Raw genomic sequence first — 23,968 nt, 5'->3', positions numbered from 1 at the left:
CCTGGATTGATAGCCTTTGGGGTAATTTAAATTTATTACCATATTCAAAATTTCCTGAGTTATCACCTTACCATACCTGGATTGATTTATTACTATACGTGGATTAATTATGATTTATTACTATATGATTTATTACTATACGTGGATAGCCTTACCATACCTAGTGGTAATTTAAATTTATTACCATATTCGATATTTCCCGAGTTATGGCCTTACCATATCTGGATTGATAGCCTTTGGAGTAATTTAAATTTATTACCATATAATTGCCATATTCAAAATTTCCTGAGTTATGACCTTACCATACCTGGATTGATTTATTACTATACGTGGATTAATTATGATTGATTACCATAAATACGTTGGGTATTGCCGGTCAGACGAGAAAAGAGAAAAACCGGTGGGAGGGGCTGGTGGGAGGTGGGACGAAGAAAAACCGGTTGAAAATAAACCGGTTGAAAGTGGGGGGGACTATTCAACCAATTCGTCCATTAGGAGTAGAGATTACCAAATTGTATGGCTACATTTCGGTGAAAAAACAAAGGCTGTACATGAAACACAAAAAGAGAATCAAAGTTTTTTTAGTTCAAACAGAACAAGGGTTGGGGGGGGGGGGGGGCTGTGTAAGGGTAACAGATGTACGCTCTTGTTAATTCAAACGGTCCTTTGCCCGTGTCAAAGTCGATATATGTTTATGGACAAGAGTAGTCCATGTATACCAGATGTTGAAGTTCCTAATTTGGTCCATGTCTCGGTCATCCTGCCCTGTTGTTTAAACAAAGTAGTTATCACTTGATTGCTCTATGCCAAGTGTGACGTCTGCACCCCTAGTAGACGTGTAAAATTCCACTGATTCAGGTGTCCATACACCTTTCATGTATGGTTTCAAAATGCATTGTTGGTTTCGTTCCATCAGAGTTCGTCATGTTAAACTAAGAGTTGCATTAAACTCGAATATAATATTAGGTTTAAAACCTAAGCGTAGTAATACTATTATAAAAAGTATGTGCACTTTATTGCGATTGTATTCAAGTTCTTTTATGAACTAGCTAATCGCTAGTGGTGGAACCTGCTATATACTCCCTCCGTTCCATATTAGTTGTCGCTCAAACGGATGTATCTAGCACGTGCTAGATACATCCATTTCAGCGACAACTAATATGGAACGGAGGGTGTAGCTTTGTGGGATCGTCCAAAAAAACTTTGGACAATATGCTCTTTTTTGTTAATTTTTTTGCAGGAGAATGAAAGCTATGTGTTAATAAGAGATATAGTATTACCAAAAAAACACCAGTTGCATATCAGACTTCATTGAAATCCTCTTCCTTCTCAGACCTCCATGCAACAACGGCGTGTCCATGATTGCCACATATGAAATTATGCTGCTGCTGAAGCAACAAAGTCCTTCCCACACATGTAGTCAAGCAGTTGTTGGACTCTGCCACATAGTGTTATCGATCAAAACCCTAAAACTATTGTTTACACGACGGAATCGTAGATCCATGGCTCCCACACCCCTCCTGTTGGTGGATGGGGAGAGAACCTAAGAATCATAGATCCATGGCTCCCACACCCCTCCTGTTGGTGGATGGGGAGGGAACCTAAGAATCGTAGATCCATGGCTCCCACACCCCTCCTGTTGGTGGATGGGGAGGGAACCTAATGTCTGGCCTATGGTGAGATGAGGGAGCTTATTTGCCTCTTTTTTTCCACCTCTCAATGGGCTATAGTAGGGCAAAGAACAATTGCCACAAGTATCCCTACCTCCAATGATATAGCGCATGCGGATCAAATGCTCCGAACTGGTTGCCTAGAATCCTTTGTGATTTTGTTTGCTCGGAAAATGTTACTCAATATTCTTGACTAGTAAACTAGGAGTCTGTCCACTAACTTATTTATCTCAACATGCAAGCATGCCACATCGCCATACAATTATGGATTGGATAAGGTTCACCTCAACATGCAACCATGCATTTGAAAAGATGCACCACCACATGTAATCATGCATGGGAAACTATTATTCATTCTACTATTATAATTATATTCAATAAATATTTTACAACTATACATAATCAAATATAATAAGTCATATGTATTTTTAAGTTGGTTCATATGTTGTTGTTCTAAATTTTTACATCCCACACAATCAAATCACATTAAAATGTATTGCAAACGGTTCTCGCAGCAACGGGTATCATCTAGTTGTAGTACATTACGCACCACACCCTCAAAAGATGGTGTTGATCCTACTGAACCAACCGAGAGAAAAATCCGACCACTCTCATATGAGAAAAAAAGGGTTTTACTTATTTGTATGTACGCGTCTCTCCCTGGGCCCATCCCCCACACGGCTCTAAATCGCATGCCCTTACGAGCTTCTTCCCCTCCCCATGTGTCTCTTTTATGTGTCTCTTTTATGAATGGCTCCTCCTCCCAAGTACCATGGATAACTTGTGGTGGATTGTGAGGTCACGCTTCTGGGCTCGAAGGAAGATGTTGGGTCTACATGGAATGGATCCAAGGTTGCCTAATATGGCTTGGATAGGGTTCAAGCAAGGTGGATATGTGCTCGTCAAGCCAGAGTCATCGAATTTGGTGTCTCTATGTTGATGATCTAAGGTTAGTGACTTTAGGATTTTATGATATTGTGGATGTTGTTTCGACAAACCGCATTCGCATATATAGTTTATTATTAGATAGAAACCCACGTTCTACTGCAATGATTTTGAATGTTTGATACGAATGGTTGCTTTTATGTTGCAATTTTTCTTTTGTTGTTGGATGCCTTTTTTTTAATATGTTGCATGCATTTTCCTTTCACGTCGTGTGTGCACATTAGGGCAAAAAATGTTAATATGACCAGTGGGATAAAAAACACTCTATCTTTTTTCAGACAAAAATACGCTATCTTCTTGAATATCCCCGGAGGAATCTCTTACTGTCAAAAACGGGCTCCCTATATCACGGAAAGCCCATCAGAAGCCCATATATAAAGACCAACCGGTGATTTGAGACGAATAGCCAGCCCTTCCATTCCATTCCATTCCACCTCTCATCATCGCGGGCTTGCGGCTCTCCAGCGATCGCCGTCCCGCAACCCCAGATAATCCCAGACATCTCCGCCAAACTGTCGCCGAATTCTCCACCCATCCTCTCAGAAATCAAGGTAACCCACGCGATCCAGCTCGCCGCCCCGTCGATCCCCGGGCGCGTTCGCGTGGATGTGACCCGATCCGATTTGCATTTGACGTTGCTTGCCGCGATCATCGTTATTTTTTGGCTAGGTTTCCGATTTGGATCGGCCCCTGATTCGCTCGCCCGACATTCGATCGATCGGAACGACGGCGACACGCACCGGCTCCGGAATCGCGAGGACGGCATGTGACCTAGCCGGTGGCACATGGTGAGCAGTATCCGGCTGTCTGCCAAAACAAAAGCGATGGTGCTTTAGTCTAGTCTCGTGCACATGGCGCGATCGTACTCTGCCGATGGAGCCCCGGCGGCCGCTTTCCCTGTCTCGGTACGTGAAATTTGCATGTGCTTCGGTTATTATCTGCAAACATGATTGGGGCCTTGGCCGAGCTTCGATCGGAGTCTTGTAGTTCTAGACTTGTTAACACTGAAGATTTGTAGTGGTATCTAGTATAGTGTGTGACAGTGTAAGAGAGTCCAGTGTGCTGCGGCTATTAGGCTAGGTGTAAAGAATAGTGTGGTGTCTGACTTTTTTTTACGACCCCAATTTGTGTTCTGGGACACGTACCTCAACTTGGGCAGTCGTCCAAAATCATGAGTGTAAAGTTCACGTGTCAGTCGATTTGATCCATAAGAGGTGTCGCAATTTTAAATTCAGATTGAATGGAGTAGAAAATAGGAACGGCACTGGGTGGCAGAAATTAGAGAACAATAGGGGGGTGCACTTCTTTGGAACAGATTGATATGCGGGATGTCACCTCAACAACTTTCGCGCAATGACGTTGGATTGGATAGGTACTTCATCAACACCAATCTGGTTTGATGGCTCCGAAACAATACAATATGTCGAGGAACATAACCCTCGCCGGTTCGGGTCGATGACCCAGAAACGACATGATGGTTTGAGGTCGAGGAAGGTCGATGGGCCTGAAACGAATTTAGATTTTAATGTACCAAACAAATAAACAAACCGAGGGTCATGTGACGTACAAACGTGCTCAAATAACAAACTATGAATGACTATGGTCCTTAAAGCAAAAACAAACGCAAGAGCCAATTTATTCTAGAGTTTAAATTACTCCCAATCACATCCTAATTTTTGCATGTTCATTTATTCATTTTTCTTGGTGGTTTAGATGTTTCAACAACTACGAAAATAACAATACTTTCCTGTAAGCCTTTCCAGTGCAACTGCTCAAGTTTTAGGTTTGATTCCTCCAATCTGTCACAATTTGGATCAATATCCCACTTAGGACCAACTTTGTATGCACCGAAAAAAAACATTCTCTTCTATCGCTCGTTCTAGAGGACTTACACAAGTACATCTAGCTTGATCTCTTGACATTCATAATGTACTCTGATTTCTTTTGGTAGAGGAAAAAAGTCAAATAAGCGTGTGTTGTTGTTTCAAATCCTAAATCTCTGGGTTTGCGTGGATCTGTCCACCCCTACATTGGTGTAGGTAATCTCTTCCAATTCCACCCATTTTTTTCATCCGAATCCTCTTATTATGCATGAATAATTTAGCACTAGGTGAAACCCTAGTTTTTGTTGAATCCCTAGTTCTATGTGATTACCTAGTTTCATTTAGGTGGTAATGATTTGCTTTGTGCGGATAAATCCTATATACATTGACTTGGATTTGGTATATATTGGGGGGGGGGGGCTAACATGGGAAATTGTGTTGGTATGTGTATATTGTTTTCTAATGACAAAGTTGAGGCCATGTAGAAATATGAGATTGCCTTGTTCATTCTATTTGCAAGTATGAATGTTGCCATGTATGTATGTTTAATGTTTGTCTCGTGATTTTTATCAAATAGTTGATGACAATGTCGATGTAGGATGGCCACTAATTCGACCGATGGGTGTTGTTATCGTGAGCTTAACAATGCTTACGACAAGAGGCATTATGGGCAGTATATCGAGAATGGACATGTATTAAGCAAAATTGTTTGCAATTCAAAGGTACTAACCACAATTTGTGCAATTTTAATGGATGGTACCAACTTTTCGCACGAGGGGTCACACAAAAGCCACTAAGATGGCAGCCATACTTCGAGAGAGCAGGCCTACTACCTTTGTCCTTCAGTTCAAGCGTGCCTTGTCAAATATTAACCATGTTGCCTCACTGCACTGCTGAATCGTTGGAGGCCAGAGACACATAGTTTCCACCTCACTTGTTGCGAGATGACGTTCACCTTGCAAGACTTCGCCATGATCATCACCCTTCCGATCAACATTGAGTCTCACAATCGAGGGTGGCGTGCAGTAATTATTGCTCTCATCGATGCTTGCCTCACCTCTACTGTTGCAAATGGAAAGAAGGAAAATAGGACATTCAGTGTCCCGTTCAAATGGTGGATACTGGCTAACAGATGGGATGTCCTGGTGGGACCACCCCTTTGTTAGCCAGTAGGAACTTGAACGAGACGCCAGATGTCTTATCGTACTTCTTTCCATCTACGATAATAGAGGGGGAGCAAGCACCGATGAGAGTAGTAACACTTGCACAACATTATCAATTGCCCACATTTTCAGGGAGAGACTCATCTTTGATCGGGAAGTGCTGCCATCATGGCGAAGTCCTCCAGGATGATTGTCATCTCGCCACAAGGAAGGTTGGAACTGTGTGTCTTGGGACTCCAGCGGTCTAGCAGGGTAGTGAGGCCAACATGGTCGATACTCGGTTGGGCACGCTTGAACCGGAGGATGAAGGGTAGTAGGCCCACTCTATTGAATTACGACCAGTTGTATTCGTTGTATGGCATCTTGGTGGCTTTTGTATGGCCCCTCATGCGTAAAGTTGGTACCATCTGTCAAAACTGCACAAATTGTGGTCACTACCTTTGAATTACAAACAATAAAGTAAACATGAATAAGATTTTGCTTATTACTTGTCCATTTTGGATATACGGCCCACGAGACCCCTTGTCGTAAACATTGTTAAGCTTGATACCAATGCCCATTGGTCGGACCAATGCCATCCTACATGACATAATCAACATTGTCATCAACTATCTGGCATAAAATCATGGGGCGGACATTAAACATACATACATACATTATTACTCCCTCCGGTCCTTTTTACTCTCCGTATAACTCTTGACTCCCATACAAGGAGTAAACTTTGTGAGCGGTTTTGGACTAGTCTACCCCTATGTCGCACGGAAAAGGTACAGCTACAACCTCTTAATTGCTGCATACATTGATTGGAAGCAACTTTACTTGATGTGTGCACGCTTACTGGCTGCATGCAACTGTGTCACCTCCCACGCTCGGTCCCCACATGCAAACCGGGACGCATGCATCGGTAACGGACAGAGATCCAGTGACTGGCCTCTCGCCAGTCCCTCTAGCCAGTCCCGTCGTAAGTGGCAGCCAACCAGCCATTGGATGAAGGATGGGCGACCATGATTAAGTATTGTACTGTAGGCACATTACTGTAGTCCAGGTACTGTGGACGAGCCTTGTAGATGAGGTCACTCTGGATCGGGTACTGTTCACGCGGATCTGTCCGCGGTTCTAGATTGGACAGAATAGAGAGGGGGGCAAGTTACCGTACTGTTCACTGGTGACTCGCCTCTATCAAGTCATTGGATCTTAGTCTATACGTAAGCTCCCATGCGGACTCCTCGCATGTAAGTTGATTGGCCGTATGATGCAGTGCCTCTCTCTCTCAAGCGCACGAGCAGTTGCATGCACAACGAATAATTAGGGGTAAAACGGGAAAAAGCGGCCAAGAAATGCTAATGCGTAGGCTAATGCGGGGAAAACTGAAAAAAGTTCTGCACAAGGTAAAAAGGACCGGAGGGAGTACAAGCAAAATGAACAGGTCAATGTTATATTTCTACATGGCCTCAACTTTATTATTACAAAATGATACACACATATGTATTTGCAACCCATACAGAAAACCATTCCTATGTCAGGTCCATCATATAAAAAAATCTATCTCAAATCTAAGTCAATGGATGTAGAGGATTCACCACACAAGGTCAATCATGGTCACCAAAAAATCTAGGCAATCACCTATAGAACTAGACAAAATATGAGGGTTCAAATGAAAAAATAAAATAAAGGAATCACGGGAGATTGCCTTGGAAAGCCGGATCCATGAAAAAACCCGGAGATTTAGTGAGGATTTGACGTGGTAGAGAGAGATCTAGAGGAGACAGGATGGGTTTGGTTTGGTGGATGGGTCCACCCCTCCTCCCCGGCCAATTACCCCTTAGGATCACCAAAAAGGATAAGATATTTTTGAACTTCTAAAATGAGGTTAAATCATGCTAAACTTTGATCAGAAGGTCAAAACAGTGATTTTGGCCTAGGGCGGAGCACAATATGAAATGTCAACCGTAGATCCACCGACTACTGACCATCGGGCTGATTTGGGCAGTAGTTGAAGGACTGTCTGAAGGTACGTCTACACTCTAGAAGCCTCGCTCACACCGAAGCGTGTCCATAATTTACAACTTTTTTACAAACTGATGAACGTACCTTCCCCGAACCTCGTATTCATCAGCTGTTGCCTGTTGGTCCTTCTATTCCATAGGAGCCATCTATGTCCTCTATGATTTACTGTTCACTGCATCATGCGTTGTACTGACACACTACTCTTAGAGACCCGTGAACACTTAAGTCTAAAGAGACCCGTGGGTGGCGTGCGAGGTTACTGATTTCATCGGTGCTTGCTCCCCTCTATTGTTGCAGATGGAAAGGATAATAGGACATCCTATGTCCTCTTCAAATTGCTACTTGCTAAGACAAAGGGATGTCCACTAGGGGTCGACGAGGAGACTGCAACAATATGTGTGGGCATATATGTGGTATCTTTTATCGCATGTCGTCTTTACAGGCTGCTCAAGGGACATTAATTACCTTGTGAATGTATCTCAACTTTCTAAGAGTTTGGGACGCTAAGTACAACTAGGAGTCCAAAAGTCTAGACGGGCCAAGGGTCCGAAAGTCAAGACCATTAGACCCAAGTTGTACTTAGCATCTCAGCATATCCACGTGGTGATGTCCCTTAAGCAGTCTGAAAAGACGACCTGCGATAAGAGATACCACAGACATGCCCGCGTGTATTGCTGTTCTGTCCCCTTATCAACCCCTCGCAGGCATCCCCCTTTGTTAGCAAGTAGCCACTTGAGCAGGACACCCTTATTTCCATTTGCGGCAATAGAGGGGGAGCAAGAACCAATGAGAGTTGTAACCCTCGCACGCCACCCTGGTTGTCCATATTTTGGGTGTGAGGCTCACCGTTGATTGGAAGGGCGGTGATCATGGCGAAGTCCTCCAGGGTGACCGTCATTCGGCCACAACGGTGGTGAAAACTGTGTGGTCCTTCAATGGTCCAGTAGGGCAATGAGGGAACATGGTTGATCTTTGTTGGGGCACGCTTGAACATGAGGACAAAGGGTAGTAAGCCTGCTTTCTCGAAGTATGACACGTATCGTTCGTTGTATGGCATCTCGGTGGCTTTTGTGTGGCCCCTCATGCACAAGGTTGGTAGCGTCCGTCAAGATTGCACAAATTGTGACCACTACCTTTGAATTGCAAACTATAAAGTGACATGAAGAAGATTTTGCTTATTACCTGTCCATTCTCAATATACCGCCCTCAATCCTTGTTGTAAGCATTGTCAAGTTCAAGATACCAACGGCCATTGGCCGGATCAATGACCATCCTACATGACACAATTGACATTGTCATCAACTATTTGATACAAATCACGAGACAAACATTAAATATACATACATGAACAAAATGAACAAGTTAATCTTATACTTCTACATGGCCTGAACTTGTCATTACAAAATAATATACACATAAGTCAAAACAATTTGTAACTCATACAAAAAATTATTACTATGTTAGGTCCAACACCAAAAAAATCTACATCTAATCCAAGTCAATCATTACCACCTAAGAGCATCTACAACCGGACTGAACAAATTTGGCCCCTTAAATGCTCGCGGACGCGCTCGGTCAGTGCCCGGGCGTGTCCGTTTTGACTCCCTATTTTTTCGTTCACGCAGCCATGTCCCTCAATTTTTCCTTATATGTCCGGTCACATGCATGTGGCGGACGTAGGACCACTGACCGGGCATGTTCGGTCACTCCTCATATTCATCCCATATATGAGATGAATATGAGGGATGCCGGACAACCTGGACATTTAAGGAGGCTTTGAGGGGGCCGGTTGGGTCAATTTTTTGCTACTTTTTGCTTCTCTTTCCTGTCCGGTTGGTGGTCCCCGCGCCCGCCCGGTCAATTTGAGAAGTATGGCTGTAGATGCTCTAAAGGAACTATGCAATCACACGAATTCAACAAGAAACTAGGTTTCACCTAGTGCTAAATAATGCATGCAAAATTTGAGAATTTAAAGGGAAAAGATTGGAGGAATCAGGGGAGATTACCACTACCAACATAGGGAAGGCCAGACACACCAAAACCTCGGAGATTTAGGGAGGATTTGAGTTGGGAGAAAGAGCCGAACCTCTCTGTTCATTCTCGAGGAGAAAGAATGGTCCGGGGTGGCGACCGGGCTTTGAGCACGTCCTAGCCGCCGAAGGCCAGATTGTGTTAAAATTTTAAAGCGGGATCAAATTGCCTAAATTTTGATTAAAAGGTTTTTTTTCGAGAGTACGCCAATGGCGTACCATATCTTTATAGAAGGTAGAAAGAGTATTTACAAGAAGTGTCGCCCAATTGCGCACAATCGGGCGAGCTACAGACTCCAACTCCCACACCTACAAAGTACACTATAGGCTACTCTCTCACGCACGAAACGTTGTAATCCTCCAACTCCGCCGGCCGCTTGCTTCCATTCTGCCAGTTCTGCAACAATCATCGTGGCCACCTCCCTTGGCCTCCTTTGTTGTTCCGTCCTATTGTACACCCTCGCATTCCTTTTTTTTGACTAAAAGGTCAAAACAATGATTTTGGTCCAGCATGGAGTATGAAATGTCAACTGTAGATCCACCGAGCACTGACTACCGGGCGGACTGACTGAAGGTACGTCTACTGTCTACACTCTGGAAGCCTCGCTGACACCGTAGCGAGTCCATAGTTTGCAGGTTTTTACCAACTGATGGAAGTACTTTCCTCCAACCTTGTATCAGCTCCTGCCCGTTGGCCCCTTCTATTCCATAGCTATGAGCTATTATCTCTCTGATGATTTCACAGCCGGGGTTCGCTGTTGGCTTTACTGTTCACTGCGTCATGCGTCGCACTGACGCACTGCTCTCAAAGACCCGTGAACACTTCGGTCTAAAGAGACCCGTGAGCTGCAGCACAGAACCAAGACAGATGAACAGCCAACGAGAGCAGCAGCTGGGCCACTTTATGTAAGATCCCAGAAACATGAATTTGACCTGTAATTTGGTTCGTCACGACAAGAAAGAAAGGCAAGTGAATCCATCAGTCTTGGAAATGGTTTTTGTTCACATGGCCAGCCAAAAAATGGCTCGTTGATTCCAGTGATCAAATCAAAGAGTCCACTGACGAACGAACATCTTGGTTTTTTTTCTTCAGAAAACAAGAACTTGGCACACTTCACACCGAGCAAATTATTTATATGACAATGAAGAATGTGTGTACACCTGAATCACCTAGACCAGACATTCCCTTTTGCATACTAAAAAACCAAGGAATGCTGACTATAGAACGAGGAAATTAGATTCCCCACGATCATATTTAACAACCTAGTCGTTGAACATATAATACGCTAGGGTTCACAGAAGCAGCCGCAGCATAGGATACGTGACCCTGGAATCCGTCCTGTCTGGCGAATCAGATCGGCCTTCTGAACTGCCCTTGCTGCTTGCTTGTTCATCTTGGCGTTGGCTGATGCCCGCTTCTCCTCGGCCACGCGGCGTGCCAGCTCCAGCCTTTCGGCCATCCTCGCCATGGCCTCGCTTCTCATTTTCTCCGCGCGTTCCTGCCATAGAACAATTTGTCATTACTAGGCTACAAGCTACAGTACTTGAGAAGTATGATATGCATTCAAAGTATGTGTTGGTGCAAACAAAAGCAGCTGGCATGCAGATGATAGTGAAATACAGTGGAAATGCACCTCTAGTCTCTTCATTTCAGATTCAACTTTTGTTCTTTGACGGCTCTCCCATGCTTCGATCTTCAGCTCTTCCTTCTTGAATCTAAGCAATGCAATACCATTTCAGACAACAAGAAGAAAACCACTATTTACAAAATTTAATTCTGTTTCTATCTCCTTTTATAGCTCACTAGCAGAACAAACAACGAAGGGTACCAGATAGTCATCTGATGGAAGAATACCGTGCTGTGTGTTTAGAATTTTCAGCGTCCTCGAATGCTGCAGCACGAGTAGCATATTCCTGCTTCATCCGCTCCAGATCAGCAATGCTCGGTGTCGCAGAGACTAATTCTAGCTCCTCTTTACTAGCCCACGAAGCAATGTTCATCTTTCCTAGCTGTACACCTAGGGCAGCGATTTCTTTCCTTGCCTTGAGCCTGATTTCATCCTCTGACATTTCATTGGTAGATCCTTTTCGGTTGAAATAAGGACCATCATCTGCGTTGTCTTCTCCTATTGATGCTGTCGATCGTCCACCTACAGGAGTTGACGGTATCGAACAGTTAGGGCTCCGGGTCGGTGTCACAGACCCAAGTGGTGTTCCGGTTCTTGATGGATCTTGACTTGGTATTGGGGTCATTTCTGTGCCCACATCTCTCACAGACACCGCCTGAACTGTAGAAATAGCTGTGTGGAATAGTTCATATCAGTTGACAGAAATCGAAGGCAGAAAATTGAACTGTAAAGTAACAATGAGAAAGCTACCTTCAGTATCATTGCAGGTCTTAATTGCAATTGAATTGGTTTCAGCTTGACCCTTCTGATAGTCTGAGTTGGCGCTAGAACCTTGATCTGCACAGACATCAGCATGCCTGACCAACTTCGGCTGATGTGAAGCGAAAGACAGCCTCTCTAATATGCTCCGAGAGGCCGACGAAGCCGGATTGAATCTCTTCATGTTCTGAATGGGGCGAGCAAATGCGCCGTGGTGTTTGGGCACAACGCCACCGCCCCTGGGCGCAGCGGAACTCACCTGGTGTGCACTCTGGTTCTGCGATGCACCCTTGGTGGTATTCTGCTGAACAGTCTGCTTGTTCACAATCCATTTCTCGGCGTCGTTCCACTTGGAGGAAGCCTGTCTTGAGAAGTACCCAGCCGTTGGGTTCTGCGCCGCCGTCTTCTCGCCTCCATGGAACTCAAAGCTGCTGGTACTGGCATTGTCAAGACCACTGTCGCATTCATTGCTGTCCTCCTCGACAGTTCGCACTGGATGTATCATGCTTGAGTTGCTCGGCGCCGGTTGGTGAACTGAACCCTTGGACATGTTCTGAACCTTGTAGCTATCTACTGCTGGATCCTTGTCTACAACTTCGGTGTTGCTGACTGCTGAAGGGCATTTAGCGGCACCGGAGCTGTCTGAAACTGCAAGCAGAGCGAGATGGCTATAGATGTGATTTCCTTGATCAGGGAAAAAGTAAGTTAAACATAAATAGGCTAGCATCATGTATTTACCTTCATCAAGAACATCGCATACTAATAATCTGTTCTGCGCTTGCGACGGTTCGGCGTTCTTTGAGGGCGATGTTCGTGACGAGCTGCTGCTGATGACCCTCACGCGATTGTGGGCTCCCAGGAGCTTCATCCTCAGCTTTGTGGGAGAGAGGGCGCCTGCCTACATGAACACCGAAGAGGTCAGTCTTTATCTATGGAAGCACTACAGCATAATATGTCTTAATTCAAGTTGGTAACTTCTACTGTATTCTAGTACTTGGTATAGAAGATTTGTTGGTATCTTAGAACTTTATAAATCTGTTAGGAAATTAGAAGTACTAGTGTGATGCAAGATTTTTAGACTTTTTGTGACAGTGACAGCCAGTAGAGTGACCATTTGACACTTCTATTTCCTGACTGGGACACCGGGGTAGCGAAATCATCATCACTCTAGCATGTAGTACTAAAAATAGCGCCGACGCCAAATTCTTCAGAATGGGCGTTCTTTCTAGATTTCCACTACCTATATAGAAGCAACAGTTTTTCTGCAGATTTAGCAGTACGTTTACTTCAACTATTTAGCTTCCCTCTGACTGACAGAACTGATTTACCGAATAAGTGATAGCTGAACGAATCTACAGTCTATAAACAAACCGCCAACCAACTCCTGGATTCTTGAAAAAAAGGCACAAATTATTCCCAAATTGCTCACCTCCGACGTTTGTCTGCGAAGACTATCTTTAATCTTATCATATCATTGCTAAAAAAGGTAGACTGGCTTTGATCTTCCGATAAGAAAAGGGAAGCTACTAGTATAAAAACGCAACAAAACACGGTAGACATGGAAATGAGGAGCAGAAAAAACGCATCTATATCCAGAAGACGAGATATTTCCAGAAAACCACAGCAAAAAATGTAACTGAAGCATACAATCGGTATGGAGAGGGTAGGCACTAATTAGCTAGGTGGGATCAAGCGAGGCGCTGCGCTGGCCTGGATGGAGCTGAGCCCGTACCTGGGGCTTGTGAATCCTCTCATACTCCATTGCTCGCTCCGTGCTGGTCTGCTGGCCGGATGCGTGCTTCTGTGTGGCCCTCTCCCTCTCAGCTTGGGCGGCGGCTGCTGAGAGTGCTGGAGGAAGAATGGGGTGGGGAGGAGATGGGCGTGATGGGAGAAGAGAACAGAACACACTACGCTACGCAGTGGGGACTAGGCTACTGTAAGCAGAGATCTGATGTCTTGCCCTTTTTTAGTTCTTTTTATTTACTTATTACGCCTACTGGGCAGGAGTCCTGTCCACAGCTCAGTTTCTCTGGCCGTGGCAAAAATTATGTATGTTTCCACTTCAACGAAAGGTCTCATCAACGCAGTGAAAGCACAGAGCTGGCTGCTATCACTGCTACGACCACCGTAGAAACCCATCCTGGCACAAACAGAGCGCCGTTTGCTGTACTTGTTACCATTACCAACAACCTTTAAGACGGCCTTTTACTCTCTATATCTAACGTAAAGTGTCCATCCTCTTTTGCACGCTCAGCTTTGCCCGGGTTAACATAATCCCTCTCCCATTACACAAAGTTATCTGATTTGTACTAGTAGCATCTCTCACTGGCACGGACACGGGGTAGGAAAATTACCGTCTTATTATCTCTCACTGACACGGGTTAGTACTAACAAATGGCGAGCATAATCTTGTGAAAAATCTAGCATTTCTCGAGATGCGTGCGCTTTTAACGCTCCAAACTCCAAAGCCCCAAACTTTTATTATTCCTCCTCTAGCATAATCTCAGCAGCAACGATGGTGATGGTGGTGGTCAAACAGAGGTCCCGATGCCGGACTGGCCTGGACTGGACTGGACTGGACGGGAGCCCTATCCCATCCATCCACCGAGCAGGCAGAGGCACAACCCCACCCCACCTCTGATGAATCACACGACGCAGGCCGCCCCATCCCTCGTGTCAGTGACTACAAGCTCTGTTTATTTAGAGGTAATAGCACTGCAGGTCCTGAACTTGCATGTCGGATGATGGTTTGGTCCTTAAAGTTGCAAAAGTGGATTATTTGGTCCCTGAACTTGTCATGGATGTGCAAGTTTAGTCCATAGCCAATCAGAACTCGCCAAGTGGATGCCAAGTGGCCTGGCTGGTCAGCGCCGTGAGTTTTTCACTTAGCCCCCTCCCTTTCTGACGAATCAACCCGCAGTACTCGTCGTCCATCTAAGCAAAAAACACCTGAATTTATTTTGTCCCCCTCCCCACCCCAATCATTCATCCACTTGGCTTCGCTCGGTTGCTGTCTTGCTCGTGCCGACCGCGTGCGCCCGTGCTGGCTGACGTCAGCAACCATGGCGGCGTCGTCGCCGGAGTACACCGGCGGTGTCGTCCCTCCTCCGACCGCGCATCAAGTTCGTCCACACGGCGTCTTTCCTCCCGACTATGGTGCGTCCTCCTCCCCTCTCTGCTCTGTTCCTCCCTCCTCCTCTGGTTTGATCGTGTGTCGTCCGCAGCACCGGCGGATCACCCCCTTTGGATAGCGTTGCGGGTATTTACGGTGGATTTCTGTGTCTATACAGCTTCCGGCGCTGCGAAGCTGGTTATTGAGGTGGTCGTTGATTTCAGGCTAGGGTTTAGGCGTTGAAATTTAGGATTTCGCCGAGAAGCTAGGGTTCTTGTGTTTCATGTTCTTTCGGGCACAACGTATCATTTTGACCAGTTAACATTGACCAGCAGAGCACATTGGTGCGAAATCTGTTCTAGTTTTAGGGTTGACATTGAACAGAGGGCGCATTGTTTGTACTTTTAAAAACATGAAATTTGTAGTTGTAGTGCTGCTGTTTAGTAGTTGCTCAGCAATTTAGTAGTGCCACTACATCATTTGAATGCCTTTTTGTTGTTTTATCTTGCTAGATCAATTATCTGAATGTAGTCAGCTAACTGAATTTAGTCAGTTAACTGAATTTAGTCTTGAAGATATTACTGTTTGAGATGTGATATGCTTTGGCTTACATAATGCACTTTCTTGCTGCAGTTTGTGATTCAGCAATGGGACAGATTGTGGACACCCCTTTCTTTACACTGGAACTTGAGCATGGTGGGCTTTTCTGTGGACCAAGAAATAACATGGAGTACTATAATCCTTCTATGGAGGTGATTGACTATGTTGATGCTGGCACATTCTCATATTCAGCTATTGAAGAGCACTTGCTATGGTTGGGATATCCTGTGGCTGAGCACATAATTTATTGGTGCATGCCTGACAAAATGATTTCAGATGGTATGTTGAGAATTAGAGGTGATGAGGATGTGCAACACATGATTAGAGCTAGTAGTCAGCATAAGGTGCTTGCACTAATGGTTGACCATGCAGATTTCATCAGTAATTGCAGGGAAGATTTGGTATTGACAATGCCAACAGTTCACAGTTCTGTTGTTGCAGCCATGCAGAGGTCAAGTGTTGTTGCAGCCAGTGCAGCATCTTCTCACAGCCTCATTTCAGTAAATGTTGAAGAGCCCATTTCAGAGGTGGCAGCAGATAACATAGAAGCAGACAACTTGGTTGCTAATGGAACAGAAACAGAGACTTTGCTAACTGATGGTGCAGAGGATGCAGTGCTCTCAGATTCAGAGTTCAGTGATAGTGATTATGACATAGATGATGGAGATGATGATTTATATGAAGACAATATTGATTTTGATGTTGATGAAGAAGCTGAGCAAGTTGAGGAAGAGGTGGAGCCAGACTATGTACTTGAGGATGAAGATCTAAACCTCTCTTTTGAAGAGCAAGAACAACTGAAATACAAGTTCAAAGCTTTCAATTCCAGGGTGGACATGAAATCCCCTATATTTAAATTAGGGATGGTATTTGCTGATGTGGTTGAGCTAAGGAAAGCCCTTACTGCTTATTCCATAAGGAACAGAGTGCAAATCAAGAAGGTCAAGAATGATAAGATGAGATTAGAGGTTGTCTGTCAGAGAGGTTGCCCATGGCTGCTTAAAGCTAGCAAGGACAACATGACTGGAGGATTTGTCATCAAGGCCTACTTTGGAGAGCATGTCTGTCAGAAAAAGTGGAAGTTGAAGGACTTGACAGCCAAGTTTCTTTGCCAGTTTTTCTTGGATGAATTCAGAGATGACCAGAAGATGTCACTTGGAACATTTTCAAGGAAAATTACTAAGGAATTCAATGTTACTCCTAACAGATGGAAGCCTGCTAGGGCTAGAAAGCAAGCACTTAATGAGATTCATGGTGATGAGGAAGAGCAATTCAGTAGGCTTTGGGACTATGGACAAGAATTGAGGACCAAAAACGCTGGGTCTACATTTCTGCTCACAACTTCAGTGGTGAAAGATACAAAATTTCCATTGGGCAGGAAATGTTTGAAAACATTGTACTGGTCATATGATGCATGTAAGAGAGGATGGCTAAAGGGCTGCAGGCCAATCATTTTCATTGATGGTTGTCACATGAAAACAAGGTTCAAAGGAGTGATACTTAGTGCTGTTGGTATTGATCCCAATGACTGCATATTCCCAATTGCAATGGGATGGGTGGAAGTTGAGTGCACAGGTTCATGGGAGTGGTTTCTGACCACTCTCAGAGATGATCTCAACATCACTAACACTGCTCCTTTCACAATCATGAGTGACAAACAGAAAGGTTTAATAAATGCAGTGCACAAAGTTTGGCCAGATTCAGAACACAGGTTTTGTGTCAGACATATTTACCAGAATTTCAATGAGAAGCACAAAGGAGAGGTACTGAAGCAAGACTTGTGGGCAATTGCAAGATCTCCAAACAAAGTGAAGTGGAGAGAAAACTGTCAGAAAATGGATGACCACAGTTCAGCTGCTTTCCACTGGACTGAAAGACTAGAGTGGAAAACTTGGTGCAAAGCATTTTTCAGTGAATTCCCCAAATGTGACATCCTGCTCAACAATAACTCTGAGGTTTTTAATAGGTACTTTGGTGGTCATTTTGCCAAATTGTTTTGATTTTAACATATAACCCATCTGTACTGCTAATTATCATATCATACTAACATGTTTTCTTTCTATCTGTATGCAGCTACATCCTTGAGGGCAGAGAGATGCCAGTGCTCAGCATGCTTGAGTACATTTTCTATAAGATGATGAACAGGATTGTTAGCAAACAAAGAGAAGCTATTGAAAAGTGGGCAGGCCAGAGAATATGTCCCAAGATCAAGAAGAAGTTAGATAAGAACACAGAGTTTGCTGCTAACTGCCATGTAACAGAAGCTGGTCAGCAAATCTTCAGAGTTCAGTCTGGTAACAATAGCTACACTGTGGACCTCTGCTTGTACACTTGTGATTGCAGGAGATGGCAGTTATCTGGAGTACCATGTGGCCATTCCATAGCATGTTGCAGGGAGGAGAGAATTGACCCAGAGACACTGGTCCATGAGTGCTATACTGTTCAGACATATCTGAAAGCTTATGGATACACTCTTGTCCCTCTTGCAGACCCTAAGGAGTGGGAGAAACAGAATGGCTATAAGGTGTATCCACCAGTGTTCACCAAACAGTTGGGTAGACCCAAGAAAAACAGGAAAAAGACACCAGAGGAGAAGATCAAGAATGGTGTTAGGGTTTTGAACAAAAAAGGTGCTACAATGCACTACTCTATTTGTGGGAGGGCTGATCACAACAGAAAGGGGCATTACAGATGGCAGGAGGCTCTCATTGCAGAAGGGGTAGAGGAGGTTGATGAGAACTATGATGACCCAACATTTCTTCAGGTGCATGCATTTTACTACATTTCACTGCATTTCACTGCATTTTACTGAATTTTACTGAATTGCACTACATTTCACTGCATTTTACTGAATTTTGCTGAATTTGTGCAGAACATCTTCCCTAACCAGCCAGATCCTTTACTGGATCCAATTGGCACACCATTCAGTATGGTCTACAACATGACTCAGAGAGAGCTTGCAATAAGAGCTCCTCAGAGGGTTCATGGGCCACTGCCTGAGCAATCTGCATTTGTTGCTGCTGCTGGTGCTGCAATACCTCAGCCAAGGATCACTACAGAAATGAACATAGGTAGACAGACAAGGGCAACCACAATAGCTGACAGAGGAGAAGGATCTGGTAGGGGAAGAGGAAGAAAAAGACAAAGAAATCCAGAAGCAGGCAGAGGGTCAAATTCAGTTGCAGGTAGAGGAAGAGGGTCAAATTCAGTTGCAGGTAGAGGAAGAGGAGCAAATGCAAATGCAGGTAGAGGAAGAGGAGCAAATGCAAATGCAGGTAGAGGAAGAGCAGCAAATGCAAATGCAGGGAGAGGAGAAGTTCCATCTGAAGGGATAGGAGAAGCAGCAATTGCAAATCCAGATGCCTGGACAGGATCACTGCCATTTGCAGGGAGAGGAGGATCACTGCCATTTGCAGGGAGAGCAGGATCACTGGCATTTGTAGGGAGAGGAGGATCACTGGCATTTGCAGAGAGAGGAGGAGCAAACAATGGCTTATAACTGAAGAAAACTGCTATTGATAACTGAATTTTGCCTATTTTAAGTAAAAAAAGCTTAAAAAATGTTTTGGACTGAATACTTCTGTTGTTAAGTGAATACTGATATGTTCTGTAGTGAATACTGCTGTTGTTAATTAAAAAAAATTCCAAAAAGATGTTTGTCCTGGGTATCGAACCCTGGACCCTTTGTTCGATAAGTTGAGCTCCCTGCCAGTGCGCTAGTACTAGTGATCTTGCTAGATACTCATTGCGCTGCTTGTTATAGTGATCTTGCTAGTACTACTGCTTATCAGAGCGGTGTCGTTCCCTCTTCCACTCCTATTAAGAGGCCACCACCCACCGCGCACCGCCCCCACTCACCACTTGCGTTTCACGACGCCTCGGGCTCTACGCTCCCCACCTCCCACTCCACCACAAGAAACCCTCTCCGGCCATCTCGACGCCGTCGCCGACGCCATGGACAACCACCCTGCATGGCAGAGGATGGTCGACGATCTGGCAGGCGACGACCAGGTCGCACGCGCGGAGCTCCAGGAGATAGGCCGGTGGTTCCCAAGCATCGACATGCTTAGGTACCATGCGCGCGCCCTCATCGACGCGATGACCGACGAAGAGAGGATGCGCGCTCTCGTCGACGGCCCAGGTACCCCTCCGGCCAACATCTTCCGTTTCGCAATGGCGGAGACGCGGTCCGAGGATCCGCGGCAGCGCTCGCGATGGTGGATGTACAGGTCCGCCACCACGCGTGAGCCGCAGCCGGATCCGAACTGCGTGTGGTCGAGGATGCAGCGCGTGACCGACGTGGTTGTGGCACTGCCTGCACCGGCGCCCCTCGTCCACATCAACGACGACGACGTCTCTCTGTCGTCTGACTCGGAGTACTGCAAGGTGAACTCGGACAATGACTCGGGGTACAGAGGGGATTCAGACTCCTCTAAATCGTATGATTCGTCTGACGACGATGAGGTGTCGGTCGTTGTCCTGTCGGACGACGAAGAAGAGGAGGAGAACGAGATCCAGATGCTCGCGCCAGTCCACAACGCCAGGGAGGGCGACAGAGATCTCCCGATTGACGTGGAGGTGCTCCCAGATGTGCCTGACATCGTCAAGCAGGAGGTGGTGGCTGAAGCAGAAGAGGAGAAGGTGGCGGCAGCAGCACAACAGCCGGAGAAGACGAAGAAGAGGCCACTTGCAGGGGAAGTGCGCCGCTCGGAGCGCCTGAAGCAAATGAAGAACTGAAGATGGTGAACTGAAGATGATGAACTGAAGATGATGCAGTAGTTAGGTATGCTGACTAGCATAATTTCAGCATATAAGTTAGTGATATTTTGGTTAGTTTATGTTAGGTGTGCTCTATATAAGCAGAGCACATAAGTTAATTGTAATGTGGCTGCTGTTGTTATCTGGTTGAACTTTGCTGCAATGCAGTAGTTAGGCACATCTGGTTGAACTACTTTGCTGCAATGCTATCTATATAATTATGCTATCTATGTTACAATGTTCTTTGCTGCAATTGTTGCTGAAATGTGGTACTATGCAATTATGCCATTCTGATGCTGTTATAGATTATGCTATGTTACAATGCCAGTGCTATCCTCCATCATGCAATAGTTCTGTAGGCCATGCATTTCACTTGGTTGCAATGCTGCTGCTGCTGCTGCTGCAAATGTGCTTGCCATGCTGCTGTTGCTGTGCACTACTCTACATAAATTCAGTACACTGAAGATTCAGATAAGTACTAACACTGAATTTTTTGTTGTTAACTGAAAATGGCTCATTTAAATTCAGTACACTAAAGATTCAGATAAGTACTAACACTAAAAACAGTCATACAGATTTACATAAGTAGTTAACTGACACTCTAAAAATTGCACTAAACTAGAGACATTCAGATAACTAGTAGCACTAAAATGAGTCATACAAATTTGAGTTAACTAAAAGTAGTCATAAAAATAAAGTGCATTACATAATACTGGCATTACTCCAATAATTTCAGTATAACTAATTGATAACTCCAACTTAAGGCAGCAACATTACAACAACAATGAATTAATCAAATTCCTCTAAGATCTCCTTCACCCTCCTTATCTTGCTCTTGTTCTCCTCCTTGTGCCTGAACAAATCACCAATCATGTACTCTAATTTCTTCTTCTCCTTCTTCAGCTCATCCCTCTGTGACACCACTTTGTCCATCTCTTCTTTCATCTTGTCCATCTCTCCTTTTATCTTGTCCATCTGTTGCTTCATCTCATCCCTCTCTTTCTCTGCCTTAGCCGTCAAAACCTGATGTATGCTAGTGCTAGATTTATCAGCCAGCTTCTTCTTCTCAAGCTCTTGCTCTAGGTCAGAAAGAGCAAGTCTTGCATTGCCCAACTCAGTAATTGCCTGCTCCTTGTCAGCCACCATCTTAGCAAAATCTAGTTTAAAAAACCTTAGATCTTTTTCCATCTTTTCGTTCTCTTTCACAACCCTGAAATTTTCTTCAGCATTGACTACATTTTCCCTGAGCCTTAGCTTGTTCTCATCTTCATACATGCCCCAAACCCTAGCTAAACTCATCTTCAGAGTGGCAGGCCATTCAGGGTCAATCCACTCCACAAAGTTGCATTTAGGAATTTCCTACAAATAAGAAAGAAAACAAATTTAGATAAATGAAAGAAGCTTGGGGTTCAGTTAAATTCAGTTATGTGCAGTTAGGTTCAGTTAAGTTCAGTTAAGTTCATTTGGTTCAGTTAAGTTCAGTTAGGTTCAGATAAGTTCAGTTAAGTTCATTTGATTCAGTTAAGTTCAGTTAGGTTCAGATAAGTTCAGTTAAGTTTAGTTAAGTTTAGTTAAGTTCAGTTAGGTTTGGTTAGTTCATTTAAGTTCAGTTAGTTCATTTAAATTCAGTTAAATTTAAAAACAACATGCTGTTAACTGAAAAATCAAGTTAAGTTCAAAAACAAAATGTTGTGACAAACTCTGTAACAAATGACAGTAAGATGAAACATTCCAACAGTTTGGATTTAATTGTAGATCTAACTAACCTTTTGTGCACAAGCAAGATACCTCCTTCCACTATCAACTGATTCAAAGGGACACCAACTTCTCACACACACAACTGTGTTCACATCGAGCTGCAAAATCTGGAGCAAGGGCTCTCCACTCAGAGCAGAAAATGGTAGCAGGAGCAGGAGCCTACAACACATTCTAGTCAGCAAAATTCCCAAATCTTGCACTAAACCCTAACTGCCCCTAAACTGCCAGAGGAGTAGTGGTAGTGACGAACTAACCTCACTTGTGACAGAGTAGCCGTCCGACGAGGAGCTGGATCCTTCACTCCAAGAAACCATGACGGCGAGCTGGCGTCGCCGGCGAGCTGGACGGCGGCGAGCAGAGGAAGCAAACGAGGGAGCAGAGGGAGCAAACGAGGGAGCAGACGAGTGGAGGGGGAGCTGCCGAGTGGAGGGGGAGCAGAGGGAGAATATGCCAAGGAATATACCAACACATGTGCCACATTGTGTAGTAGTGCGGGTTGATTCGTCAGAAAGGGAGGGGGCTAAGTGAAAAACTCACAGCGCTGACCAGCCAGGCCACTTGGCATCCACTTGGCGAGTTCTGATTGGCTGTGGACTAAACTTGCACATCCATGACAAGTTCAGAGACCAAATAATCCACTTTTGCAACTTTAAGGACCAAACCATCACCTGACATGCAAGTTCAGGGACCTGCAGTGCTATTACCTCGTTTATTTACCCCGATCTCTCGGCCCTTTTCACCGTCCAGCCCCATGTCATCATGCGCTCACTCTCCTCGCCCGCGGCCCCAGACCCAGGCCCCCCGCTCGCCGTGATCACAATGCAGGCCTCCATGTCGTCACGCATGAATATACTTTTGTCTTCTACTCTGCTTGCCGTTGGCCAAAGTTGACCGGAGTTTTCTCTGCGCTGCACGCATCTCGTACTACGTAGAGTACGTGTAGTTGGTTATAATGGCCAGTGCTGTGCTGCCTCAGCCTGCTGGCTGCTGCACGCTCTCACCATCTGATCCTGAGCCACCGGATGCCCAAGCTGGCCTCATGTGTTTGGATTCACCGTGTAGTAGTACGAGCGAATTATGGACGTCTATGAGGCGAGCGAGTCATGCTACGGATCACGTACTACCAGTGTACTGGATGATTGAATTGGTGTTTGCACCATGTGCTGCAGTCGTGGGACTGATTTTGGCACTTTAATGGTTCATCATCTGTGCTGGTGGCCTTGCAAATTTTGTGGTCCAACTTGGTGGCCAGCCAGCATCAGTACTACGAGTGCTTACGGAGCTGTCCGATTTGATTAACAATACTGTACCGTCCATCTTTGGTAGGTTTGACTGGTCAAACACGCCGATGATTGAGCGTACGTACTTATTTATCCCAGCTAGTTTTGCATTTATTATCACGTCTTCTTAATTACTAGTGGGATTGTCTCATGTTGGCGTAGCGATAGGAACCCTAGAATGCTGGAGGACTTTTAAGTTAACCCCAATTCGATATAGGTCCCCACTTTCGTGGATCCAAAGGTCCACCTTATAATCTTTAACTATACCAGTGGTCAAATCCTGAACTGTTAGTGCATCATGTTATGTGGGCATGTCCCAACCTGAGCGTCATGTTATGTGGGCAAGTTTCCAAGTTCTGTTGTTTATGCTATTGCATAATACAGTGATATTGTGCTGTTATTGCACGATCTTACACATTTGCACATTCATTTGCA

General features: G+C 44.8%; 2 protein-coding genes across 3 annotated transcripts; one reads left to right on the top strand and one right to left on the bottom strand.

The window, feature by feature from the left end:
* Positions 1-10,751: 10,751 nt before the first annotated feature.
* Positions 10,752-13,974, bottom strand: LOC123046745 (uncharacterized). Of its 2 annotated transcripts, none has more exons than XM_044470170.1 (6): positions 13,758-13,974; positions 12,764-12,919; positions 12,017-12,673; positions 11,494-11,938; positions 11,273-11,354; positions 10,752-11,137 (listed from the first exon to the last, which is right to left on the bottom strand). In XM_044470170.1, the coding sequence occupies exons 2-6, from the start codon at positions 12,891-12,893 to the stop codon at positions 10,925-10,927; spliced, it is 1,527 nt and encodes a 508-aa protein (XP_044326105.1). In that variant the 5' UTR covers positions 12,894-12,919; positions 13,758-13,974; the 3' UTR covers positions 10,752-10,924. The 2 variants fall into 2 exon arrangements, with proteins under 2 accessions (XP_044326105.1, XP_044326104.1); XM_044470169.1 differs by having other exon boundaries at positions 12,764-12,923; positions 13,758-13,973.
* On the top strand, positions 12,806-19,241 carry LOC123046744 (uncharacterized). The gene is made up of 4 exons (XM_044470168.1): positions 12,806-12,942; positions 15,771-17,703; positions 17,811-18,501; positions 18,610-19,241. Exons 2-4 carry the CDS (start codon positions 15,785-15,787, stop codon positions 19,234-19,236), a joined length of 3,237 nt encoding a protein of 1,078 aa, XP_044326103.1. The 5' UTR covers positions 12,806-12,942; positions 15,771-15,784; the 3' UTR covers positions 19,237-19,241.
* Positions 19,242-23,968: the final 4,727 nt, after the last annotated feature.

Source organism: Triticum aestivum, chromosome 2B, assembly GCF_018294505.1.
Source record: "Triticum aestivum cultivar Chinese Spring chromosome 2B, IWGSC CS RefSeq v2.1, whole genome shotgun sequence".
NCBI lineage: Eukaryota > Viridiplantae > Streptophyta > Magnoliopsida > Poales > Poaceae > Triticum > Triticum aestivum.
Note: the sequence above shows the minus strand (reverse complement) of the source record. Positions and strands in the feature narration are given on the sequence as shown.

Coding starts and splice junctions, on each gene's coding strand:
- LOC123046744 (XM_044470168.1), top strand. CDS start 15,785: ATGGGACAGATTGTGGACACCCCTTTCTTTACACTGGAACTTGAGCAT. Junction 17,704..17,810: donor AACTCTGAGGTTTTTAATAG/GTACTTTGGTGG, acceptor ATCTGTATGCAG/CTACATCCTTGAGGGCAGAG. Junction 18,502..18,609: donor ATGACCCAACATTTCTTCAG/GTGCATGCATTT, acceptor GAATTTGTGCAG/AACATCTTCCCTAACCAGCC.
- LOC123046745 (XM_044470169.1), bottom strand. CDS start 13,787: ATGGAGTATGAGAGGATTCACAAGCCCCAG. Junction 12,674..12,763: donor ATGCGATGTTCTTGATGAAG/GTAAATACATGA, acceptor CTCTGCTTGCAG/TTTCAGACAGCTCCGGTGCC. Junction 11,355..11,493: donor AATTCTAAACACACAGCACG/GTATTCTTCCAT, acceptor TGCATTGCTTAG/ATTCAAGAAGGAAGAGCTGA.